The sequence below is a fragment of the Schistocerca cancellata genome, chromosome 1, assembly GCF_023864275.1.
Source record: "Schistocerca cancellata isolate TAMUIC-IGC-003103 chromosome 1, iqSchCanc2.1, whole genome shotgun sequence".
Classification (NCBI taxonomy): Eukaryota; Metazoa; Arthropoda; class Insecta; order Orthoptera; family Acrididae; genus Schistocerca; species Schistocerca cancellata.
Window position 1 is genome coordinate 1,261,583,948 of NC_064626.1, and position 22,939 is coordinate 1,261,606,886.

General features: G+C 38.1%; 1 protein-coding gene across 1 annotated transcript in view; it reads right to left on the minus strand.

The window, feature by feature from the left end:
• LOC126144870 (Down syndrome cell adhesion molecule-like protein Dscam2) overlaps window positions 1-22,939 on the minus strand; it is a 549,485-nt gene that overhangs the window by 158,181 nt on the left and 368,365 nt on the right. The window contains exons 22-23 of the mRNA XM_049915521.1: window positions 13,957-14,103; window positions 3,537-3,698 (exon numbers count right to left, since the gene is read on the minus strand). Coding sequence (XP_049771478.1) covers window positions 3,537-3,698; window positions 13,957-14,103 — 309 coding nt within the window. The remainder of the gene's footprint in view (window positions 1-3,536; window positions 3,699-13,956; window positions 14,104-22,939) is intronic.

Genomic DNA, 22,939 nt, shown 5'->3' on the forward strand with positions numbered 1-22,939 from the left:
GAATTTGATAGTTCCCTGGTTCCAATGCATGAGCTGCTACTGCTGATTTACCTGTATTGCCCAGGCAACAACTGTTCTTGTATTCTTTAAGGCAGGTGTTAATGGTTCTTTTTGTAATTCCTCTGTACACTTGACCACAAGTGCAAGGGTTTTATATACTTCTATGATGGCAGGTGGTGGGTGTAGGTCCTTTTCAATGTTCAAATATTCACAGGCCTTATCAGTTGGTTTAAACAACATATCAATGCCATGTTTTCTTAGAACTCTGCGGATATGATCTACGATAGTGTTTACAAATGAAAGGAAAACTTCTCCTTTTGGTTGGTCGTTTTCCATCAGAAGCTCTACATCTTTTAGGGTGTAGTGCCCTGTTTATTCCTTTTTCAGAGTAGCAGTTTCTTCCAACGGCACTTCTTAAATGATCAAGCTTGTCCTGCAAGTACTGTGGTTCACAGATTCTTGTATCCCAGTCCACCAAAGTTTTTATAACTTCTCTTTTCTGCATGGGATAGTGACTGATATTTCTGTGATGGTATGTACCTGGTGGGATTCCTGTAGATTTTATGCCTGAAAGTTTCGTCAGGTTTTCTAAGTACGTGTACATTCAAAAATGAAATTTGAACTTTCCCTTTTTTCTTAGTGAACTAAAAATATTACAATTAATACTATTCAGAAAATTTATAAATTCTGAGCGTTATCATTGATGCACCAGGTTTAAAGAATACGTGAAGCATAGTACATGGAGGGTGAGTTCTACCACAGGAACTGCCTTCAGAAGAAACAGCAAACTCTGACTAAGGGTCTAAACTAAAGCTTCTAATGAAAAAAGAACCCACCAAAGGGAGAGTTTGCCTTCCATTTGTAAATACTATCACACATCGCATCAACAGAATACTTGAGAAACACAGTATTCACACAGTGTTTCAACAAATTAGAAATGTGTGTGAATATTTGAACACTGCAAAGGACATATGCCAGTTGCTTGCCACAGGAGGAGCACATAAAATCCCTTACTCTTGTGACCAAGTATACGCAGGAATGTCAAATGTACATACAATCTACAAAAGGATGCATTATTACCCACCTTACGAAACACAAGGGCCATTGTTGCCTGAACAAGTAGAATAAATAAGCAGTAGCAGATCATGCACTGGGACCAGGGAACACCAAATCCATTTCTCTGAGACTGTGGTTTTAGCAAGATCTAATCATTACTTTGTTATGATGTACAGGGAGGCCACAGAAATTCAAAATCCAAAAACAAATTTAACAGAAAAGAAAAAGGATTGAAATTAAACAAGTTGCTGACCTTAGAGCTAAATACAACAAACAGCACCAACTCTTTCGTACTACAAACTCCATAACATACTCTGTGATATTAGACAGCAATCTGATGATGGCATGAACCAACAGTTGCATGGCTGTAGAAAACAGTTTGGCTTGCGGAGCTTATTTGAGACTGTAACTGCTTCCTGGTTCATTAAAGCCTGTGACAATATCTCCAGCACTGGAAGACAAAATGTTATGCAGAGAATCTCGGCTTGGACCATGGCCCTGTACTCATAAAACAAATATCAACAATAACACTAATACCGGCCGTGAAAGGCGGCAGTCTCTGCTTTCTGTTATCAAGTTATGACTACCTCCATGCAGGAGGGATGCCATTAATATCACAACACTTTAGTTTGTCCAGTAGAATTTTGTGATTCACACAATCAAAGATGGTCATAAAAGGTACCAATATGATAATTTTCCTGTTAGCATTTCATTTATGGGGTCTTATACTACATTCTCTGAGGAGAATACAAAGCCAAACTGAGTAGCAGATAACAAGTTCGTCAGTATTTTATCACAGACAACACTTTTGAAAATACAGATAGGAGTGATAAAGGTCTGTAGTTGCAGGCGACTTGCTTATCTCTAGTTCTGTAGATGTGTTAACTACAGCATGCTTAAGCCTGTCAGGAAATATGCCCCGAGTTGCTGATTGATTTCAAAGACAGCTTAAGGGTAATCCACAGGTTTTGATATTATGCTAGAAACAGCACCATGGACAGCAGAATTATTGTTTTTTAGTGACCTGCTGAGTTTTGTAATCTCCTTATGGGTTGTATTTTTGAAATTATTGTTTTTTTTTTTTTATTATTGGTTCTACAGTAGTATGACATTAGCTTGTACCCATCAAGACAAATGTGTTCAGTTTAAGTGATTTCTATGTAATGTTCTGATATGGACAACAAGTCTGATAAATTTCATCTTCCTTTCTTTTCCCTGAATGGAAACAAAAAGTTTTATTTATAAGGCTTCTGATGTTTCAAAGGAAGACACTATCGCATTTTCTTTAATATCCTTGGCTTTGTCCAAATTGTAGTATTTTGTTGTACTTGTAGCTGTTTCAACTGTAACTATATTTATTCTACAGCTCTGTCTTCCAGATACATTTACCCTAAAAAAGCTTGTGAGCACACAAAAAATCACTGGTATACAATGGATACACCTTTGGTCAGACTGGATATTTCTGGAAATTACCTATGCAAGTATCCTCATACCATAAACATACATAGACAAACCGTATATGAACCAATCGAGTGAGGGGCAATACATCAATCGTACACATGTGAACATCCCTCTACTGTGAGTAATTTACAAGCTCTGCATAAAAACATTTCACCGAATGGCTCATCAAGAGCTTATCGTATCACTCAGAAATGGACATAATCTTCCACTTCACAACACCAGTATATCACAACTTAGTGGAGAGTATTTCCAACAGTAAAAATGCTGTAATAATAGTGAAAGACAGTCCAATAATGATTAATTAACCTTCGGAAGGAATACCAGAGTGTGCCTGAAGTTTTTAGTCACATAATGCATATACAGGGCTACTGTGTAACATGCACACCCCATAAATTTCAGGGTATCGATTTAATGTAATTAGACAGATAAAATATCTACTCACCAAGCAGCAGTAAGAGAACACACATTTAAAAGGTATTAAAGTTTGCAAGTTTTAGGAGCCAGTGGCTCCGTCCAGTAAGTTTCCTATGACCTGGGGTAGCGGGTAACTTTTCTGACTCCACCCCTTTTCCTAAATCTCACCAGTGCTTTTCCTTCACCCCCTCTTCCTTCCCATTCAACCCTTCTGTCAGAAGAAGGAGTCACAGGTTCCAAAAGTTTGTAAACTGTAATAACTTTTATGCGTGTGTTCTGCTGTTGCCACCTGGTGAGTATATTTTTTTAGCTAACGAATTACATTATATTTTAAAAAATTGATTATTTTCAAGGGTATTCATTTTGTATGGTGGTGGAGTGCTGCTGTTTTCAAATTACAGGGAAGTAGTGTATTATCCACTTAATAGAACTCTTAGATACTTCAATACTTATATTCATTAAAAAATTACACATACTGACGAAAAAACTACCCTTCCACGCAAAAAAAAGTTTTAATACACTGAATCACTGATACAACAATAGCAGTAGCTACATCATGAGTAGCTCCAGATAAATAATGGCATGGGAATAATACATTACATTACCATCCTGTTCAGTTGTACAGAAAGCAGACTGGCTCAGTTCACCATCTCCAACATTTGTGAAAGCCAGCAGTCTTACAGAGTAGTTCGTAAACTTGAGAAGCCCATGAAGGTATGTTTCAAGACTAGCAGTTCTTTTCACTTCACTTCCCACAGTTCGAAAATCTGAAAACAGTTCATTCAAAAATGATATTACTCATGAGCTGCATTTTGGCTTAGGTTCTGCTGGAGAAACACATATGATAAATACTACATGCAATTTGACATGCTATAGTGTAAAATTAACACATAAGGTATTTGATTCCATCTAGCAATGAATTTACATGAAAATATTAATTGATCTGTTTTTGTTCAGTAGTACTAGGTTATAATATGTGGATACTGAGGGATGTGGTGTTAGTGATTAATCTGTCATGATGATCAGTGAGCAGATGGCACTCAGGAGGCCTGTCTGTGCATATTTCATTTTTATTCTGTAGGCAGTAACTGCACTAAGTTTACAGGTGAACAGTGTTTGCAATAGTCATTCTGGGGTACAACCATCCACTGGCAACGAGTGCGTACTACCACCATATGGAACAACTTCAGCCATCCTAAAAGGTTTGTATTGTAGACCTGCGTGAAGAAGATTGCACATATCAATGGACTGCTGCGCACCCCACATACAATATATGAGTGGTGTGTCCCTGCTTTCCATAGTGGTCTGTGAAACATAACCGAACCCAAGTGGTTTTGAACATCCACATAGTACAGATGCATGTCACACTCAAACCATAGTGCAAGCAACAGTGGCTGATTGAACTTCAGTTAAACAGTTTTGTTTACACAATGATGGTTCTAAATAAAGTAAATGACTTAGCTGTTAGGAAAACTGTGTATCATGCATATTTTATATCAGTTGTATGATATGACATAATTTTTGAGTAGTTGAAAAAGGAAGCCTCCTCAGAGTGTTCAAGCTACAGAAAAATATTATCAGAGCTATGACTGGAACAAACAATAGACAATAATGCAAACCTGTTTTTGCAAGCCTTGACTTACTGACAATTCCTTCCATGTTTGTATATGAAACACTTCTCTTTCAGTTAAAAGACACACATCTTTTTGAGGAAAATTCATTTACACATGCTTATGAAACAAGCCAAGATAGATACGAAGCCCACACCTACTACAGTAGTACAAGTTTATATGCCAACTAGCTCTGCAGACGACGAAGAAATTGAAGAAATGTATGATGAAATAAAAGAAATTATTCAGATAGTGAAGGGAGACGAAAATTTAATAGTCATGGGTGACTGGAATTCGAGTGTAGGAAAAGGGAGAGAAGGAAACGTAGTAGGTGAATATGGATTGGGGCTAAGAAATGAAAGAGGAAGCCGCCTCGTAGAAATTTGCACAGAGCACAACTTAATCATAGCTAACACTTGGTTTAAGAATCATGATAGAAGGTTGTATACATGGAAGAACCCTGGAGATACTAAAAGGTATCAGATAGATAGGGTTATATAATGGTAAGACAGAGATTTAGGAACCAGGTTTTAAATTGTAAGACATTTCCAGGGGCAGATGTGGACTCTGACCACAATCTATTGGTTATGACCTGTAGATTAAAACTGAAGAAACTGCAAAAAGGTGGGAATTTAAGGAGATGGGACCTGGATAAACTAAAAGAACCAGAGGTTGTACAGAGTTTCAGGGAGAGCATAAGGGAACAATTGACAGGAATGGGGGAAAGAAATACAGTAGAAGAAGAATGGGTAGCTTTGAGGGATGAAGTAGTGAAGGCAGCAGAGGATCAAGTAGGTAAAAAGACGAGGGCTAGTAGAAATCCTTGGGTAACAGATGAGATACCAAATTTAATTGATGAAAGGAGAAAATATAAAAATGCAGTAAATGAGGCAGGTAAAAAGGAATACAAACGTCTCAAAAATGAGATCGACAGGAAGTGCAAAATGGCTAAGCAGGGATGGCTAGAGGACAAATGTAAGGATGTAGAGGTTTATCTCACTAGGTGTAAGATAGATACTGCCTACAGGAAAATTAAAGAGACCTTTGGAGATAAGAGAACCACTTGTATGAACACCAAGAGCTCAGATGGAAACCCAGTTCTAAGCAAAGAAGGGAGAGCAGAAAGGTGGAAGGAGTATATAGAGGGTATATACAAGGGCGATGTACTTGAGGACAATACGTATTATGGAAATGGAAGAGGATGTAGATGAAGATGAAATGGGAGATACGATACTGCGTGAAGAGTTTGACAGAGCACTGAAAGACCTGAGCCGAAACAAGGCCCCTGGAGTAGACAACATTCCATTGGAACTACTGATGGCCTTGGGAGAGCCAGTCCTGACAAAACTCTACCATCTGGTGAGCAAAAGTATGAAACAGGCGAAATACCCTCAGACTTCAAGAAGAATATAATAATTCCAATCCCAAAGAAAGCAGGTGTTGACAGATATGAAAATCAGCGAACTATCAGTTTAATAAGTCACAGCTGCAAAATACTAACACGTATTCTTTACAGACGAATGGAAAAACTAGTAGAAGCCGACCTCGGGGAAGATCAGTTTGGATTCTGTACAAATGCTGGAACACGTGAGGCAATACTGACCTTACGACTTATCTTAGAAGAAAGATTAAGGAAAGGCAAACCTACATTTCTAACATTTGTAGATTTAGAGAAAGCTTTTGACAATGTTGACTGGAATACTCTCTTTCAAATTCTAAAGGTGGCTGGGGTAAAATACAGGGAGCGAAAGGCTATTTACGATTTGTACAGAAACCAGATGGCAGTTATAAGAGTCGAGGGACATGAAAGGGAAGCAGTGGTTCGGAAGGGAGTAAGACAGGGTTGTAGCCTCTCCCCGATGTTATTCCATCTGTATACTGAGCAAGCAGTAAAGGAAACAAAAGAAAAATTTGGAGTAGTTATTAAAATCCATGGAGAAGAAATAAAAACTTTGAGGTTCGCCGATGACATTGTAATTCTGTCAGAGACAGCAAAGGACTTAGAAGAGCAGTTGAATGGAATGGATGGTGTCTTGAAGAGAGGATATAAGATGAACATCAACAAAAGCAAAACGAGGATAATGGAATGTAGTCGAATTAAGTCGGGTGATGTTGAGGGTAAAGTAGTAAAGGAGTTTTGCTATTTGGGGAGCAAAATAACTGATGATGGTCGAAGTAGAGAGGATATAAAATGTAGACTGGCAATGGCAAGGAAAGTGTTTCTGAAGAAGAGAAATTTGTTAACATCGAGTATAGATTTAAGTGTCAGGAAGTCATTTCTGAAAGTATTTGTATGGAGTGTAGCCATCTATGGAAGTGAAACATGGACGATAAATAGTTTGGACAAGAAGAGAATAGAAGCTTTCGAAATGTGGTGCTACAGAAGAATGCTGAAGATTAGATGGGTAAATCACGTAACTAATGAGGAAGTATTGAATAGGATTGGGGAGAAGAGAAGTTTGTGGCACAACTTGACCAGAAGAAGGGATCGGCTGGTAGGACATGTTCTGAGGCATCAAGGGATCACCAATTTAGTATTGGAGGGCAGCGTGGAGGGTAAAAATCGTAGGGGGAGACCAAGAGATGAATACACTAAGCAGATTCAGAAGGATGTAGGTTGCAGTAGGTACCGGGAGATGAAGAAGCTTGCACAGGATAGAGTAGCATGGAGAGCTGCATCAAACCAGTCTCAGGACTGAAGACCACAACAACAACAACATGAAACAAGGCACAAACAAGATTACATGTTACCTTGCCACAGACTAACATTATTTGAAAATACTCCATATTACATGGCTTTGAAGCTAAGCAATAAAATGCATTCAAAGTTGAAGGACTGCAAGCAAGAACCCACAGGTGCAAACACTGAAAAATATTTAAAAAGCAAATGCTACTACAGTGTGGATGATTTTATAAATGAGGAAGACAAGTAGAAGATATTGTTATATTGCTTTGTTTTCCTGTTTATCTACATTACGTTTTATGTGTATGCTTATGTTCCCTTTTAATGGAGATGTATGTTCTCTTTGTATGTGTCCATAACTATGTATCGAGTGAACTATGTATCTAAATATCTAGATGTATACATATATACTACTTTTATGAAATTATGTGCTCTTTGAAGTATGTCCATATTTATAAACTAGAGAAACAAATATGAAAAATACTTAAAAAGAATGATTTTAAACCACTGTGGAAATTTTAAGAAAAAGGAAGAAATCTAACATGTAATTATCTTTTTATGTTGTAATGTGCTTCTGGGAACATCCATATGCTTTATCTTAATGTATCTTGTTTTAAGGTATACTTAGGTAGGCACAGAATTATTCATTGACGAGTCACCAATATTTCAATCAAATGAGTGTATACAGGGTGTTACAAAAAGGTACGGCCAAACTTTCAGGAACATTCCTCACACACAAAGAAAGAAAATATTTTATGTGGACATGTGTCCGGAAACACTTACTTTCCATGTTAGAGCTCATTTTATTACTTCTCTTCAAATCACATTAATCATGGAATGGAAACACACAGCAACAGAACATACCAGCGTGACTACGAACACTTTGTTACAGGAAATGTTCAAAATGTCCTCTGTTAGCGAGGATACATGCACCCATCCTTCGTCGCATGGAATCCCTGATGCGCTGATGCAGCCCTGGAGAATGGCATATTGTATCACAGCCATCCACAAAATGAGCACGAAGAATCTCTACATTTGGTACCAGGGTTGCGTAGACATGAGCTTTCAAATGCCCCCATAAATGAAAGTCAAAAGGGTTGAGGTCAGGAGAGCATGGAGGCCATGGAATTGGTCCACCTCTACCAATCCATCGGTCACCGAATCTGTTGTTGAGAAGCATACGAACACTTTGATTGAAATGTGCAGGAGCTCCATCGTGCATGAACCACATGTTGTGTCGTACTTGTAAAGGTACATGTTCTAGCAGCACAGGTAGAGTATCCCGTATGAAATCATGATAACGTGCTCCATTGAGCGTAGGTGGAAGAACATTGGGCCCAATCAAGACATCACCAAAAATGCCTGCCCAAACGCTCACAGAAAATCTGTGTTGATGAAGTGATTGCACAATTGCGTGCGGATTCTCGTCAGCCCACACGTGTTGATTGTGAAAATTTACAATTTGATCACGTTGGAATGAAGCCTCATCTGTAAAGAGAACATTTGCACTGAAATGAAGATTGACACATTGTTGGATGAGCCATTTTCAGAAGTGTACCTGTGGAGGCCAATCAGCTGCTGATAGTGCCTGCACACGCTGTACATGGTACGAAAGCAACTGGTTCTTCCGTAGCACTCTCCATACAGTGACGTGGTCAACGTTACCTTGTACAGCAGCATCTTCTCTGACGCTGACATTAGGGTTATTGTCAACTGCTCGAAGAATTGCCTCGTCCATTGCAGGTGTCCTCATCGTTCCAGGTCTTCCTCAGTTGCAAGTCATAGGCTGGAATGTTCCGTGCTTCCTAAGACGCCGATCAAGTGCTTCGAATGTCTTCCTGTCGGGACACCTTCGTTCTGGAAATCTGTCTCGATACAAACGTACCGTGCCACGGCTATTGCCCCGTGCTAATCCATACATCAAATGGGCATCTGCCAACTCCACATTTGTAAACATTGCACTGACTGCAAAACCATGTTCGTGATGAACACTAACCTGTTGATGCTACGTACTGATGTGCTTGATGCTAGTACTGTAGAGCAATGAGTCGTATGTCAACACAAGCACCGAAGTCAACATTACCTTCCTTCAATTGGGCCAACTGGAGGTGAATCGAGGAAGTACAGTACATACTGACGAAACTAAAATGAGATCTAACACGGAAATTAAGCGTTTCCAGACACATGTCCACATAACATCTTTTCTTTATTTGTGTGTGAGGAATGTATCCTGAAAGTTTGGCCATACCTTTTTGTAACACCCTGTATAATACGTGATGTGACAATAAAGATTCTATTCTATTCATGCAGGGAATAAATCTGGGCATATGTTGCACCTGCTGTGTCACCAAGGACAGTTGGGAACCATCTACTGTACTTACAGCAGGACTAAGGTCGTGGGGAGTGATGACCAAGTAGTTTGGTTGCTTTAAACACCCAACCAAACATCCAACATCACATAAATGCTGACCACACTACCACTGACACGATGACACTGCTACTCTCAAGTCTAGAAATAATCGACTGGAGAGTGGAGTGGGGTGGTGGTCTGTTGTCTTCAGTGATGAGAGGAGGTTCTGTCTGTATGCGAGTGATGGATGTACAAATGCATGGCTTAGACCTGGTGAACGGCCTATTCCGGAGCACACCCACCCACAACACACAGGTCCCATCCCAGGCTTCATGGTGAGAGAGTCACCAGTTACAAATTGTGGTAACATTTAGTGTTTCTACGAGGCAAAGAAACCACTGGCCACTACATTGCAAAAGTTTTTAAACCCATACCAATGCCCTTTCTTCTACAGGAAGGTGACATGCTTTTTCAGCTCAACAACCACATATGGCTGCTTATTCCTTCAGCAGGGCCTGCTAGAACCAATGTTGAACTGCAGCAAAAGCTGCAAGATGCTTGGGACAATCTATCATATGATGCCATTCGACACTTTTATGATCATTTCTACGTCTACATATACATCCACATGCATATTCTTCAAATCACATTTAAGTGCCTGGCAGAGGGTTCATCGAACCACCTCCACAATTCTCTATTATTCCAATCCCGTATAGCGCATGGAAAGAATTAACACCTATATCTTTCCGTACGAGCTCTGATTTCCCTTATTTTATTATGGTGATCGTTCCTCCCTATGTAGGTCGGTGTCAACAGAATATTATCGGAATCGGAGGAGAAAGTTGGTGATTGGAATTTTGTGAGAAGATTCCGTCGCAACGAAAAACGCCTTTCTTTTAACGATGTCCAGCCCAAATCCTGTATCATTTCTGTGATACTCTCTCCCATATTTCACGACAATACAAAATGTGCTGCCTTTCTTTGAACTTTTTCGATGTACTCCATCAGTCCTATCTGTTAAGGAACCCACACCATGAAGCGGTATTCTAAAAGAGGACGGACAAGCGTAGTGTAGAAAGTCTCCTTAGTAGGTCTGTTACATTTTCTAAGTGTCCTGACAATGAAACACAGTGTTTGTTTAGCCTTCCCCACAACATTATCTATGTGTTCCTTCAAATTTTGCATGCAAGAATACACACCTGCATTGCTGCCAGAGGAGAGTGCACTGTCTACTGATTCAACTGTTTAGGCACCATTTCCTGTGATATGTGTTTCATTTGGTCTGTATTTGTTACCATGTTGTTGTTGTGGTCTTCAGTCCAGAGACTGGTTTGATGCAACTCTCCATGCTACTCCATCCTGGGCAAGGTTCATCATCTCCCAATACTTACTGCAACCTACAAATTTCCTTTACTGCTTGCTCAATATACAGATTAAATAACATCAGGGAGAGGCTACAACCCTGTCTCACTCCCTTCCCAACCACTGCTTCTCTTTCACGCCCCTCGACTCTTATAACTGCCATCTGGTTTCTGTACAAATTGTAAATAGCCTTTCACTCCCCGTATTTTACCCCTGTCACCTTTAGAATTTGAAAGAGAGTATTGCAGTCAACATTGTCAAAAGCTTTCTGTAAGGCTACAAATGCTAGAAACGTAGGTTTACCTTTCCTTAATCTTTCTTCTAAGATGAAGCGTAAGGTCAGTATTGCCTCGCGTGTTCCAACATTTCTATGGAATCCAAACTGATCTTCCCCAAGGTCAGCTTCTACCAGTTTTTCCATTCGTCTGTAAAGAATTCGCGTTAGTATTTTGCAGCTGTGACTTATTAAACTGATAGTTCGCTGATTTTCATATCTGTCAACACCTGCTTTCTTTGGGATTGGAATTATTACATTCTTCTTGAAGCCTGAGGGTATTTCGCCTGTCTCATACATCTTGCTCACCAGATGGTAGAGTTTTGCCATGACTGGCTCTCCCAAGGCCGTCAGTAGTTCTAAAGGAATATTGTCTACTACCGGGGCCTTGTTTCGACTCAGGTCTGTCAAACTCTTCACACAGTATCGTATCTTCCATTTCATCTTCATCTACATCCTCTTCCATTTCCATAATATTGTCCTCTATATACTCCTTCCACCTTTCTGCTTTCCCTTCTTTACTTAGAACTGGGTTTCTGTGTGAGCTCTTGATATTCATACAAGCGGTTCTCTTTTCTCCAAAGGTCTCTCTAATTTTCCTGTAGGCGGTATCTATCTTACCCCTAGTGAGATAAGCATCTACATTCTTACATTTGTCCTCTAGCCATCCCTGCTTAGCAGTTTTGCACTTCCTGTCGATCTCATTTCTGAGACGTTTGTATTCCTTTTTACCTGCTTCATTTACTGCATTTTTATATTTTCTCCTTTCATCAATTAAATTCAATATTTCTTCTGTTACCCAACGATTTCTACTAGCCCTCGTCTTTTTACCTACTTGATCCTCTGCTGCCTTCACTACTTCATCCCTCAGAGCTACCCATTCTTCTTCTACTGTATTTCTTTCCCCCATTCCTGTCAATTGTTCCCTTATGCCCTCCCTGAAACACTCTACAACCTCTGGTTTAGTCAGTTTATCAAGGTCCCATCTCCTTAAATTCCCACCTTTTTGCAGTTTCTTCAGTTTTAATCTACAGTTCATAACCAATAGATTTTGGTCAGAGTCCACGTCTGCCCTTGGAAATGTCTTACAATTTAAAACCTGGTTCCTAAATCTCTTTCTTACCATTATATAATCGATCTGATACCTTCTAGTATCTCCAGGCTTCTTCCATGTATACAATCTTCTTTCATGATTCTTGAACAAAGTGTTAGCTATGATTAAGTTATGCTCTGTGCAAAATCCTACCAGGTGGCTTCCTCTTTCATTTCTTACCCCCATTCCATATTCACCTACTACATTTCATTCTCTTCCTTTTCCTACTATCGAATTCCAGTCACCCATGACAATCAAATTTTCGTCTTCCTTCACTATCTGAGTAATTTCTTTTATCTCATCATACATTTCGTCAATTTCTTTGTCATCTGCAGAGCTAGTTGGCATATAAACGTATACTACTGTAGTAGGCATGGGCTTCATGTCTATCTTGGGCACAATAATGCATTCACTATGCTGTTTGTAGTAGCTTACCGGCACTCCTATTTTTTTATTCATTATTAAACCTACTCCTGCATTACCCCTATTTGATTTTGTATTTATAACCCTGTATTCACCTGACCAAAAGTCTTGTTCCTCCTGCCACCGAACTTCACTAATTCCCACTATATCTAACTTTAACCTATCCATTTACCTTTTTACATTTTCTAACCTGCCTGCCCGATTAAGGGATCTGACATTCCACGCTCCGATCCGTAGAATGCCAGTTTTCTTTCTCCTGATACGATGTCCTCTTGAGTAGTCCCCACCTGGAGATCCAAATGGGAGACTATTTTACCTCCAGAATATTTTACCCAAGAAGACACTATCTTCATTTAACCATATAGTAAAGCTGCATGCCCTCGGGAAAAATTACAGCTGTAGGTTCCCCTTGCTTTCAGCCGTCCACAGTACCAGCACAGCAAGGCCGTTTTGGTTAGTGTCACAAGGTCAGATCAGTCAATCATCCAGACTGTTGCCCCTGCAACTACTGAAAAGGCTGCTGCCCCTCTTCAGGAACCACACGTTACCATACACTCCTTCAATGATGAACTACGAGCCATATCACTTATCAATAAAATGACCCTGTACTTGAGAGTACTGCATTTTTATTTTCTGACAGTGTATGATTCTTAATTTATAATGTACACAACACATGCACAGAAATGGCTCAATACTACATACACATCAACTGAATACAGTCTTACATTAAAAAATATTATGGACATCATCTGCTTTTGACAGATGTAAAGTGCAGTTCAGTTAAAAGAGAACTAGGAATAATTTACAATGGAAGTTAGTCATCAATTAATATAAAAACTAGCATTCTTCATTGTTAGCTTTACAGCTTTTTATTGCTATGATGATTAGCTATATGCTTATTGCTATGATGATTAGCTATAATCCTTGGCAATAGAAAATGAAGTTCTATATAAAATGACCACAAAAAAGCATTCTGACATTGTTAACTCTTATTTTAATTTTCACAGTGGGTTATAATTTTATTTTAGGATGGTATCTGAAACTCATTGAGACTTTTAAATGTTTTTAATGTATTTAAATTGGCAACAGACTCACCTTATACCACTCATTAGCATCTAAGTCTATATTAAAGATAACTGTAAGATCTTAAAGCAAGCGTTGTTCACAGCAGATTTTAGTCTGATTCTAAAGAGAGTTTATGGTACTGGAAATGAGTCATGACAGACTTACTGTAATCAGTAATGATGGGCCTGTAGATGACTTTGTATCCACGTATGATGCCACCATGGCTATGGGCTGGTGGTGGTGACCAGCTGACTTTCACACTTTGTGATGATAAAGGAGAGCAGGTTACATTTCGTGGAGGGGCATCTGGAACTGCAGATAGCAAAGTGATAATATGGTTCTCACTGCACTGCAGGTTATATTTTTTGTAGCACAAACTACAGCAATTTCGTGTTAGATGTGCAAATATTTGTTAGTAATGAAAATTTACTTAAATAATGTTGAGATATCTCGTGATATCCACACGTTATCAAAATATAATAAATTAGAATAATACAAGTGGTACAAAACCATAATCACAGATAATGAGTCAGCACCAGCAGTTCATCATTTAAAATCTGTGAATATACAGATCTGCGTTAAGCATCCATTAATATTATGAAACAGTGTCACTTATTACAAGCTGACATTAACTTTTGGAATGCAAAAATCATGTTAAACTGGTTGACAGTGTACAACCCATTGATGAATATACATGGGCAACATTATGGTAATTCATACCAAACCTGTATTAATGATATAAGTGGCACCAAAAAATAGACACTGACAAATGTAATTTTTTGGGGATATACCTAGATGAAAATCTTAGATGGGTAGACCATATCAATTCTGTACGCAATAAAATCAGCAGTTCACTGCACTTAATTAGCAAACTATCAAAATTAGTCTCTGAAGTAATATTAAAAACTGCTTATTATGGGACAATATTTGCATATATTAATTATGGAATAGAGGTATGGGGATGTGCTGCTGATAGTCACATGAACAGAATCCTAACACTGCAGAAAAGAGCAATCAGGACCATGCATCAACTAGGATACTGAGATTCGTGTAGGGAAACCTTTGTACAACATAAATATCTAACAGTATATTCCTTGTATCTGTACAAATTAATAACATTCTTTGTGGACCATAAAAATAACGAAACTAAGTTCTCTGATGTGGATATCCATAACACAAGGCAAAAAGATTGCTTCTTCAGAAAGGGAACTAAACTAAAGACAATAGATCATAGTCCTTGGATTAATGGCCAGATATGGTTTAATAAACTGTCAAGTGCTATAAGATGCCACAGAGGTAAAGTATTCAAAAGGGAATTAAAATCATTCTTAATTCTCAAATGTTTGTACTTACTGAATGAATACTGATATTAAAATGTAGCTACTCTTAAATGTAGGCCTAACTCTTCTATCTATACAATGTACTATCTGAGGTGATTGTAATATATATTATTTTTGTAACAACATGCTGTACATGCAAATACCTATACTATGTAACAACTGTATGTTGCATTGTACAAAAATTGTACGAAGTTTGCAAAAGTCACCAGTTGGTGACTATATGCAAAAAAAGATAATAAATAAATAAATAAATAAATGTCACATTCGTGATGGATACTCTACACTGAAAACACCATGAATGCATTACAAGCTAAGGTCAACATAAATACTGCATTAAAAGTAAAAGTTTTAAAATCAAGAAGCCACTGCAAGATTGATACAACCAATTTAATAATCTCTCATCATACAGAGGAAATGTTGAGTCACAGACAGGCACAACAAAAAGATCGCTATACATTCAAGTTTTTGGCCATTCTTTCCATATCGGACTTTCTATTGTTCAACCTAATTATCTTTAACAGCTCTGTATTTTTGGGGTCTGGGTACAGAATTGCAGAAAAATAAATCAACTGTATACAACCTGAGGAAAAATACATTAACTCTACAACCAGAGTCCAAAAGATCATGTACACTAAATGGTCACAAACTCATCCTATCCCATTATGATGCAGTGTGGAGGGACATTTGGCCAGCACATTGTTCTTCCATCTGTTTCCAGCTACCAGATCTCGAAGCTGCTATTTCTTATTGAAGTAGCTCTCCCATAAGCCTCATGAGGCTGAGTACACATGTCCCAGCCCTCCCCACAAGTAAATTCCGTTACACTAATGGGAAATTTAAGCCAGATCCAAAGAACGGCATTCAAATGCACTAGTGCTCAGCTACAGATGTGGGCAATTTTGCTAAACTACTTTCAAATTCCAAAACTGTTAAGAAACTGAAAGCAAAGACCTCAAATGGAACAAGATGAAGTGATAAATGAAAAGAATTAATTTCATGCAACCAATTCAAAAAATATGTTGAATAATAGAATATGCCAAATTAAAGAAAATTATTCATAAATTTCTTTGAATGTGATCACATGCCACTAAAATATAGCAAGAGAAACAACTAAAGGTCATAAGATCAAAACAGAAATGTATGTTAGCAGATGCCAAATTTCATCAGTGTGGAAGATGGCAGATGCCACAGTAACTATCAGAAGACAGAAAATTTTATAAGATTCAAATATTTCTTTAAATTTGTGTAGCTCATGAGCTCAATCAAAAATACTGGTAGTTAAGAATGATGAGTCTTGCATTCCAGATTTAATGACAAGTTAGATGTATAAAATCATTTGTGGCACGAGGAAAGGAAAGGCACTCTGAGATAATGGAGTTCAGTAGAAATGGTTAAACATGGAGGTAAACCAATACAAAACAAACTTGCAAACTTATGACTAAGAAGGAAGAGTCTTCCTTGAAAATGAAACAATGCAGAAATTGTTCTACTTTACGAGAAAGGAGAATTTATAAAATAGGAGGAGAAAGGAGAATTTATAAAATATGAACCTGTTATTAATTCATCACGCTCCATGTACCATCAAGAACGAGAACCTTCAGGGATGTGAAATGAGTTAACATGTACATTAGCAAAAGACCATGAAATCATAGAAAACCAATCTACATGCTGTTTTAACAATGAAGTATTACTGTGCTCCTTAGTGCTGTTCACTCTTAAGGCCCGTCCACACGCAACGATCTGTCTGCGCACATCACATCTGCGCAGACAGATCATTGCGTGTGGACAGAAGATTTGCACCAACCAGAGGTGTGTGCAAACCCGGAAGTTGGAGTTGGAGGTTTGAGCGAAAACTCTCAAATCTGTGGGTTCAAACCAGATCTGCGCAGACAGGTTGGAGCATGTGGACAGGAGATCGCCGCAAATCTGGCGCAAAACAGCTGTTTGCTCAGTCTAGTGTTTGTATTTGTGCGCACAGGGCATTAAAATGGCTGATACTCGTCAGTGTTCTCGAGAGTTTGTAAGTGAATTCATTGAAATATACAGAAACCACCCATGTTTGTGGAAGATTAAAAGTAAATAATACAGTGACCAAGACAAAAAGACAGCAGCATACAATGCTTTACTTGAAAAATTGCAAGCAGTTGACACCTCAGCAAACAGAGAAATGGTAATAAAAAAATAATTTCGTTGCAAACTGGCGAAATTATTTGCTGATATATGTCGAAACTTATAATTGTCTCTTAAAGCTTGTAACCCCTCAGTGAACTGTTTACTGAAAAGAGTTATCTTAAGTTCAGAAATCTAGAAGATCTGGTGTAGGAGTAGATCAAGTATACCAGCCAACGTTATGGTATTTTGATCTGCTTGACTTTCTTAGTGATCAAGAAACGCCAAGACCAAGCAGGAGTACAATTGAAGATGAAACTGGAGTGTCAATGTGCGAGGAAATGGAACACGAGGTAATGGAAAACAAAACAGGTTCGCCCTGCAACTCTCGCAGTAAATTTACGTGAGAAAAATGCTTTCGCTTTAGCAGCCACTGTCTACACCATTATGACCGCTTTCTCTGTTTCCTATGGTTGGTCTGAATGTTTTTTGCAACACAAGTTGCGAACACAGACCATAACAGAACTTCCTCCATTTCTATATTTCAAAATAACTGAATTAAATTTTGACATTTACGGGGAGTGTACTCGCTTGCCACTGATATTTCTTTTCTACACCGACAGATGGCAGGCGAGTAGTGGATTGGGGTTTGTGTCGTGTGAACACACCACATTTGCAGCGATCTTTTGACAGACATCTGTGCCGATGTCTGTGCAGACAGATCATTGCGTGTGGACCAGGCTTTAGGCCATCCAAATTTAATGAGGTAATGTATACAGAAAATAGCTACTTTGAAAAAAATCTGTTGCCTTCTCAGTCACATTGTAGAGCTGCTGTTTGTATGCTATTAGTAGCTTATATCTACTAGATTATATTGATATTTCCAAAGAAAATATGTACCTATGTTTGTAAATACTGATTCCTATTTACAGTACATTACCACCTGTTATGCAGCTTTACAGAACTATTCAATCTCTGAATCTATCAGAAAACATTCCACAATGTACAATATATTCATTACATTCATTAAAATAATCAGCAAACACATAGAAAGAAAGAAAAATTGGATTTAATTTTTTAAAATGGAATTCTTTGATTTTAGAAGTGGATATAGTAAAATAATCTATTTACAAGTCATTAATGGGATTACAGAAAGGAGCAATGAGTATGAATTCTCTTTGTCTTGGGTTCATACATTTTGAGAAATTTGTTGATTCATTTTCAATTAAACTGATACTAACAGCAAATTAAAAACATCAATTTTACGGCTTCCATTAGATTTTTCCAGGACAGCAGGATATTTAAAATTGAGAGAGGAGTCCAGAAATTATATTACATATCACCGAACCTACACTCAATATCCCTAGAGGAAGTTCTCAGTTTCTTTTAAATCTGAAAAACTATTGCTTTGCTCATCAATTGCACTGTTTGTGCCAAGAGCAAATTAAACTGAAAGCCCTTAATAGAACGAATTTTAAAGCAGGTTTTAAAAACAATTATAATAGAACTAAAATAATGAATAATTTGCACACCTAGAAAAAAGTTCAAACCAATAATGAAGTAATAGAACAGGTAGATGAGTTGTTGTACATAGGGCAGTTGTGGATGAGTGGACTGGCAGGGGCAGAAATAAACAGGTGAGTAAAAATAGCCTGCAGTAATTCTGGCAAACTAAATATGATTTTCACAATGAAACTTTTGATGAGTTGGAAAGATTTACAATCAGCATACAGTTTATGGTTTTGTTTTTGACCTTTAATGTAAAAAATGTTAAAAAATTGGAGTTCACTCAGTGAGTAATGGGCATAATAATTATTAAGAATTACTAGGGGAGACATGTACCGTATTTACTCGAATCTAAGCCGCACTCGAATCTAAGCCGCACCTGAAAAATGAGACTCGAAATAAAGGAAAAAAAAATTCTCGAATCTAAGCCGCACCGGAAATTTGAGACTCGAAATTCAAGGGGAGAGTAAAGTTTTAGGCCGCACCTCCAAATCGAAACAAAGTTGGTCCATTGTAATATGAGACACAATTTAGGTCGAATGAATGACGATACAGCTACAGTAGTTTGGTTCGAGTCGTAAGCTTAGCAGTTAACCTTTTACCAGGTAGCCATTGCTACGCGTCATGCGCTCCGTCCGTATTTATACGGGTACCCTTCCTTTTCCACATGCTTCGTCTGGTTTGAATCGATTGCTTATTTTGCTTTGATCTGATAAGTGCTGTTTTCTTTGTTATAGGTGTTTGCGTCACTCTAAGCTGGAAATGCATTACTGTACTGTGTCACGCATTGTTTGTCGCATTCTGATAGTGCGTGTTTACGGCCTGTCGCCGCTCGTGACATGGCTTGCTTTTGTGCGCGCTACCGCCGCTTATAATTAAAAAAAAAGAGAGAGTAATCGTCTCATTAGCGAAACAATGGCAAGAGACTGCTATTTGTTGTTACTTACACTGTTGCTTTCTTTGATAATGATCAACAAGAACCAAATAATAGACTGCGTATGATAGAATATGTTCTGAACGAGAGTTAGGTGAAAATGTTTCTCCGTTTGAAAATCTTTGCGGCCGCTTCTTTAGTGCATCAAATTCTGCACAGAAATTAGTCATCTTAGAATTAAAACTCTAGTCAGTTGCCGTGCTTCATTTCTGACAGTATCACTATTAGGCATAAGAATAATACGAATATAAACATGACACGATACGCATATTCTTCCGCGTTTGCTGCTGTCTCACTCTAGTTTCGTAGTTTATTAGGCAGGCAGGATTTAAATGAGATAGCAGCAAACACGAAAGAATACGTGACAAAATGTTGATATTCGTATTATTCTTATGGTGAAGAGAATACTGCACGTGATTCACATTTCATCAGGTTCCTATTAGCAACCATATCTTCTCACAGGTAGGAAAAAATTCAGAAAGTAGAGTTGGCCATATTGACAAACATCCCAAACAGTCTTGCATGTCGGATTTTAGTAGTACATAGAAATTCTGCTACATTCGCAGATGAAGAATACGGAATTTGTATTTACTTTGTTGGATAATGTATGAAAGTGCAGTGGTCGAAACTCGGGGCGGAGAAAAAAAAGCTCGTCTTCCACATTTTTTTCTTTCTTTCCTCTTTTTTTTTTAAATTTATTTACTGACGCGGAGGTTTTGGCGCCGTGCCTGTGTTGCGCTACATATATTTGACGGCAGAAGTTAGTTGTGGCGGCACCTACCAACATTTTTCAGAACTTCCACTTGCTTTGCACTCGATTCTAAGCCGCAGGCGGCTTTTTGGATTACAAAAACCGGAAAAAAAGTGCGGCTTAGATTCGAGTAAATACGGTAAACAAACAAGTAGGCCCCGGAACAAACTGGAGTGGAAGAAGTAATTAAGACCATAATTCATTTACAATTGGTCAGAGTTCAGAGACCATTCCAATGGGGGCAGAGAGAAAGTGTGGCTAACTTCTGGGATTAAAGTATCTAGAACAGGAAGAGGACACTTCATTTAACATAGAAAACTAGCTCTAAACAAGCTATAAAGGTGCACAACAAGCAACAGTGCAAAATTCTTCAGAAGACATAGAAAAGCAAAGATCATGCACTAAGCAGAAAACTTCAAATTTCCAAGAACGAAGGCAGCCAATTTGCAGTATTATTAGGAACCATATGAGTAAACGTGGTGATATTCCATCCCTTGTGGCAGTAGGTGAGAGACATGTGATGTAAAATGAAAATTACTGGCAACTAAATTCAAAGATTTTATCTTACCAGTAGCTCTAACCACAAAGACAAAAAGTTGACTACAAAAAGTATATCCAGCATATTCATTGAAATAATCATTGCATACTCCGTCAGCAATATCAATTTTACAAAATCAACTGTTAAAAAGGGATGACAAAAATCATTAGCTCTTGGGCTCTGTTGGTATTTCAGCCAAACTTCTGAAATTTTGTGCTTGTTTGATGGCACCTTCCTTTAGTTGCCTTTATCATGAGTAAAATAGTCAGGGCATTATTTCTTGAAAGACTGAAGTATGAGGTTATAACACCCATTTTAAAGTGTGTAGGTGAATGAATCACCTCTAATTATAGACCCATCTCTTTTCTCCTGATGTTCTTAAAAAACTGAGTAACTGGTGTATAACAGAATACTGGATCACTTTTTTGATAATCTTTTAACAATTACTCAGTCTGGATTCTCTAAAGGATTATCTGTAGAGAAAGGAATATATCATCTAATTTATATACATAAATAAAAAAAAAAAACAAAGTTCCTCATTCTGGCTCATATGGGCCAATCAGTACCAAATGACCACCAATGATATCATGTGGATGTGGTATGGAAAGGCATGAGGTCAGCCTATCGCTCTCCCAGTCTTAGTCAGCTTTTTTGACCTAAGAACAGCTACTTCTCAACTGAGTGGCTCCTCAACTGACATCATGAGGCTGACTGCACCCTGTTACAGTCCCTTCACCAAGGAACACCCTCTGGCAGTGGCAAGAACTGAACCTGAGTCCTCCTCTTAGCAGCCAGCCATGGGCTTCAATTTTGTATGTGGATCACAAATTTATACTAGAGACATTAAAATGTCACGACATTAAAGAAATCCCCTGGCACATATGGAGTTGCATCTTAATCACAGAAAACAGAGGAAGGGGGCTGGAGGGGGGGGGGGGGGGGGAGGGAGGAACAACCAGAATGGGAAACCATTGAAATGTTGTGTCCAACAAGTTTTCTTACTTGGCTCACTGCTTTTCTTAACCTAAATACATAATTTTACAAAGGCATTGGAGGACCCTTCAAAATTGTGGTATTTGCTGATGGCACAATGTCCTAACACATCCATATTAAAAACACAGCTGAGAGAATAGTGGAACTGGCATACAAGTGGTTCACAGCAAACAGTTTAACAATTTATTTTTTATGATCTTCTGACATGCTGTAGTAATTGCAGGGCAGCAATTAGTGTTAATCAATAAAATGGAACAGCAGATAAAGTTGCAAATTTTGTTGTTATTTATTTGATGACTACGTAGTTTCGGGTCAGGATCCATTTTCATATCACTGAGAAAGTCATAAGGGTATTTCCCAAAATATAAGTACCATGCATATGTCTCCCTTTACTGTTGAAGGCTGCAGCCAAAAGCTACATGTGAGTGTCTTCTAATTTTGCCTGCAACTAAAGAGCAAATGAACATTTACAAAGCATACAGATAACTCAAAAAATGAAATTTGTAATTTTGGCTGTTTATCCATTGTATTAATTTATTTTTGTGTAAAGCACTGTCCAAATCATAGACTTGGGGGGGAGTTTTTGATGATCTCTTCAAAATGATGGAAAATATAAAAATACTTTTCAGACAAAAATGTTCAGTTTCTAGAGGTTTTTTCAGAAATACTAATTCCCCCCCCCCCCCCTGTTCCCATTTCAAATTCTGAAGTTGAGTTCATTTTCTCCAGTTTCCAGATCATTTACAGTTAACAACCCTTTTTGCCTCTATTTGACTGCCTAAAGCACATTTCACTTTAAAAAGATCAGACACAACTATGATGTTCACAGTCATGTAGAACAGCTGGTAAAACATGTTCCCCATAAGATGGTGAATTGAATATCGTACCAGTGAAAGTCTGCCATGAGCAAATCAAAAAGTAAGTGTAGGCTAAAATTTAAGGAAATATGCAAGCTTTCGGAGCCAGTGGCTACTTCT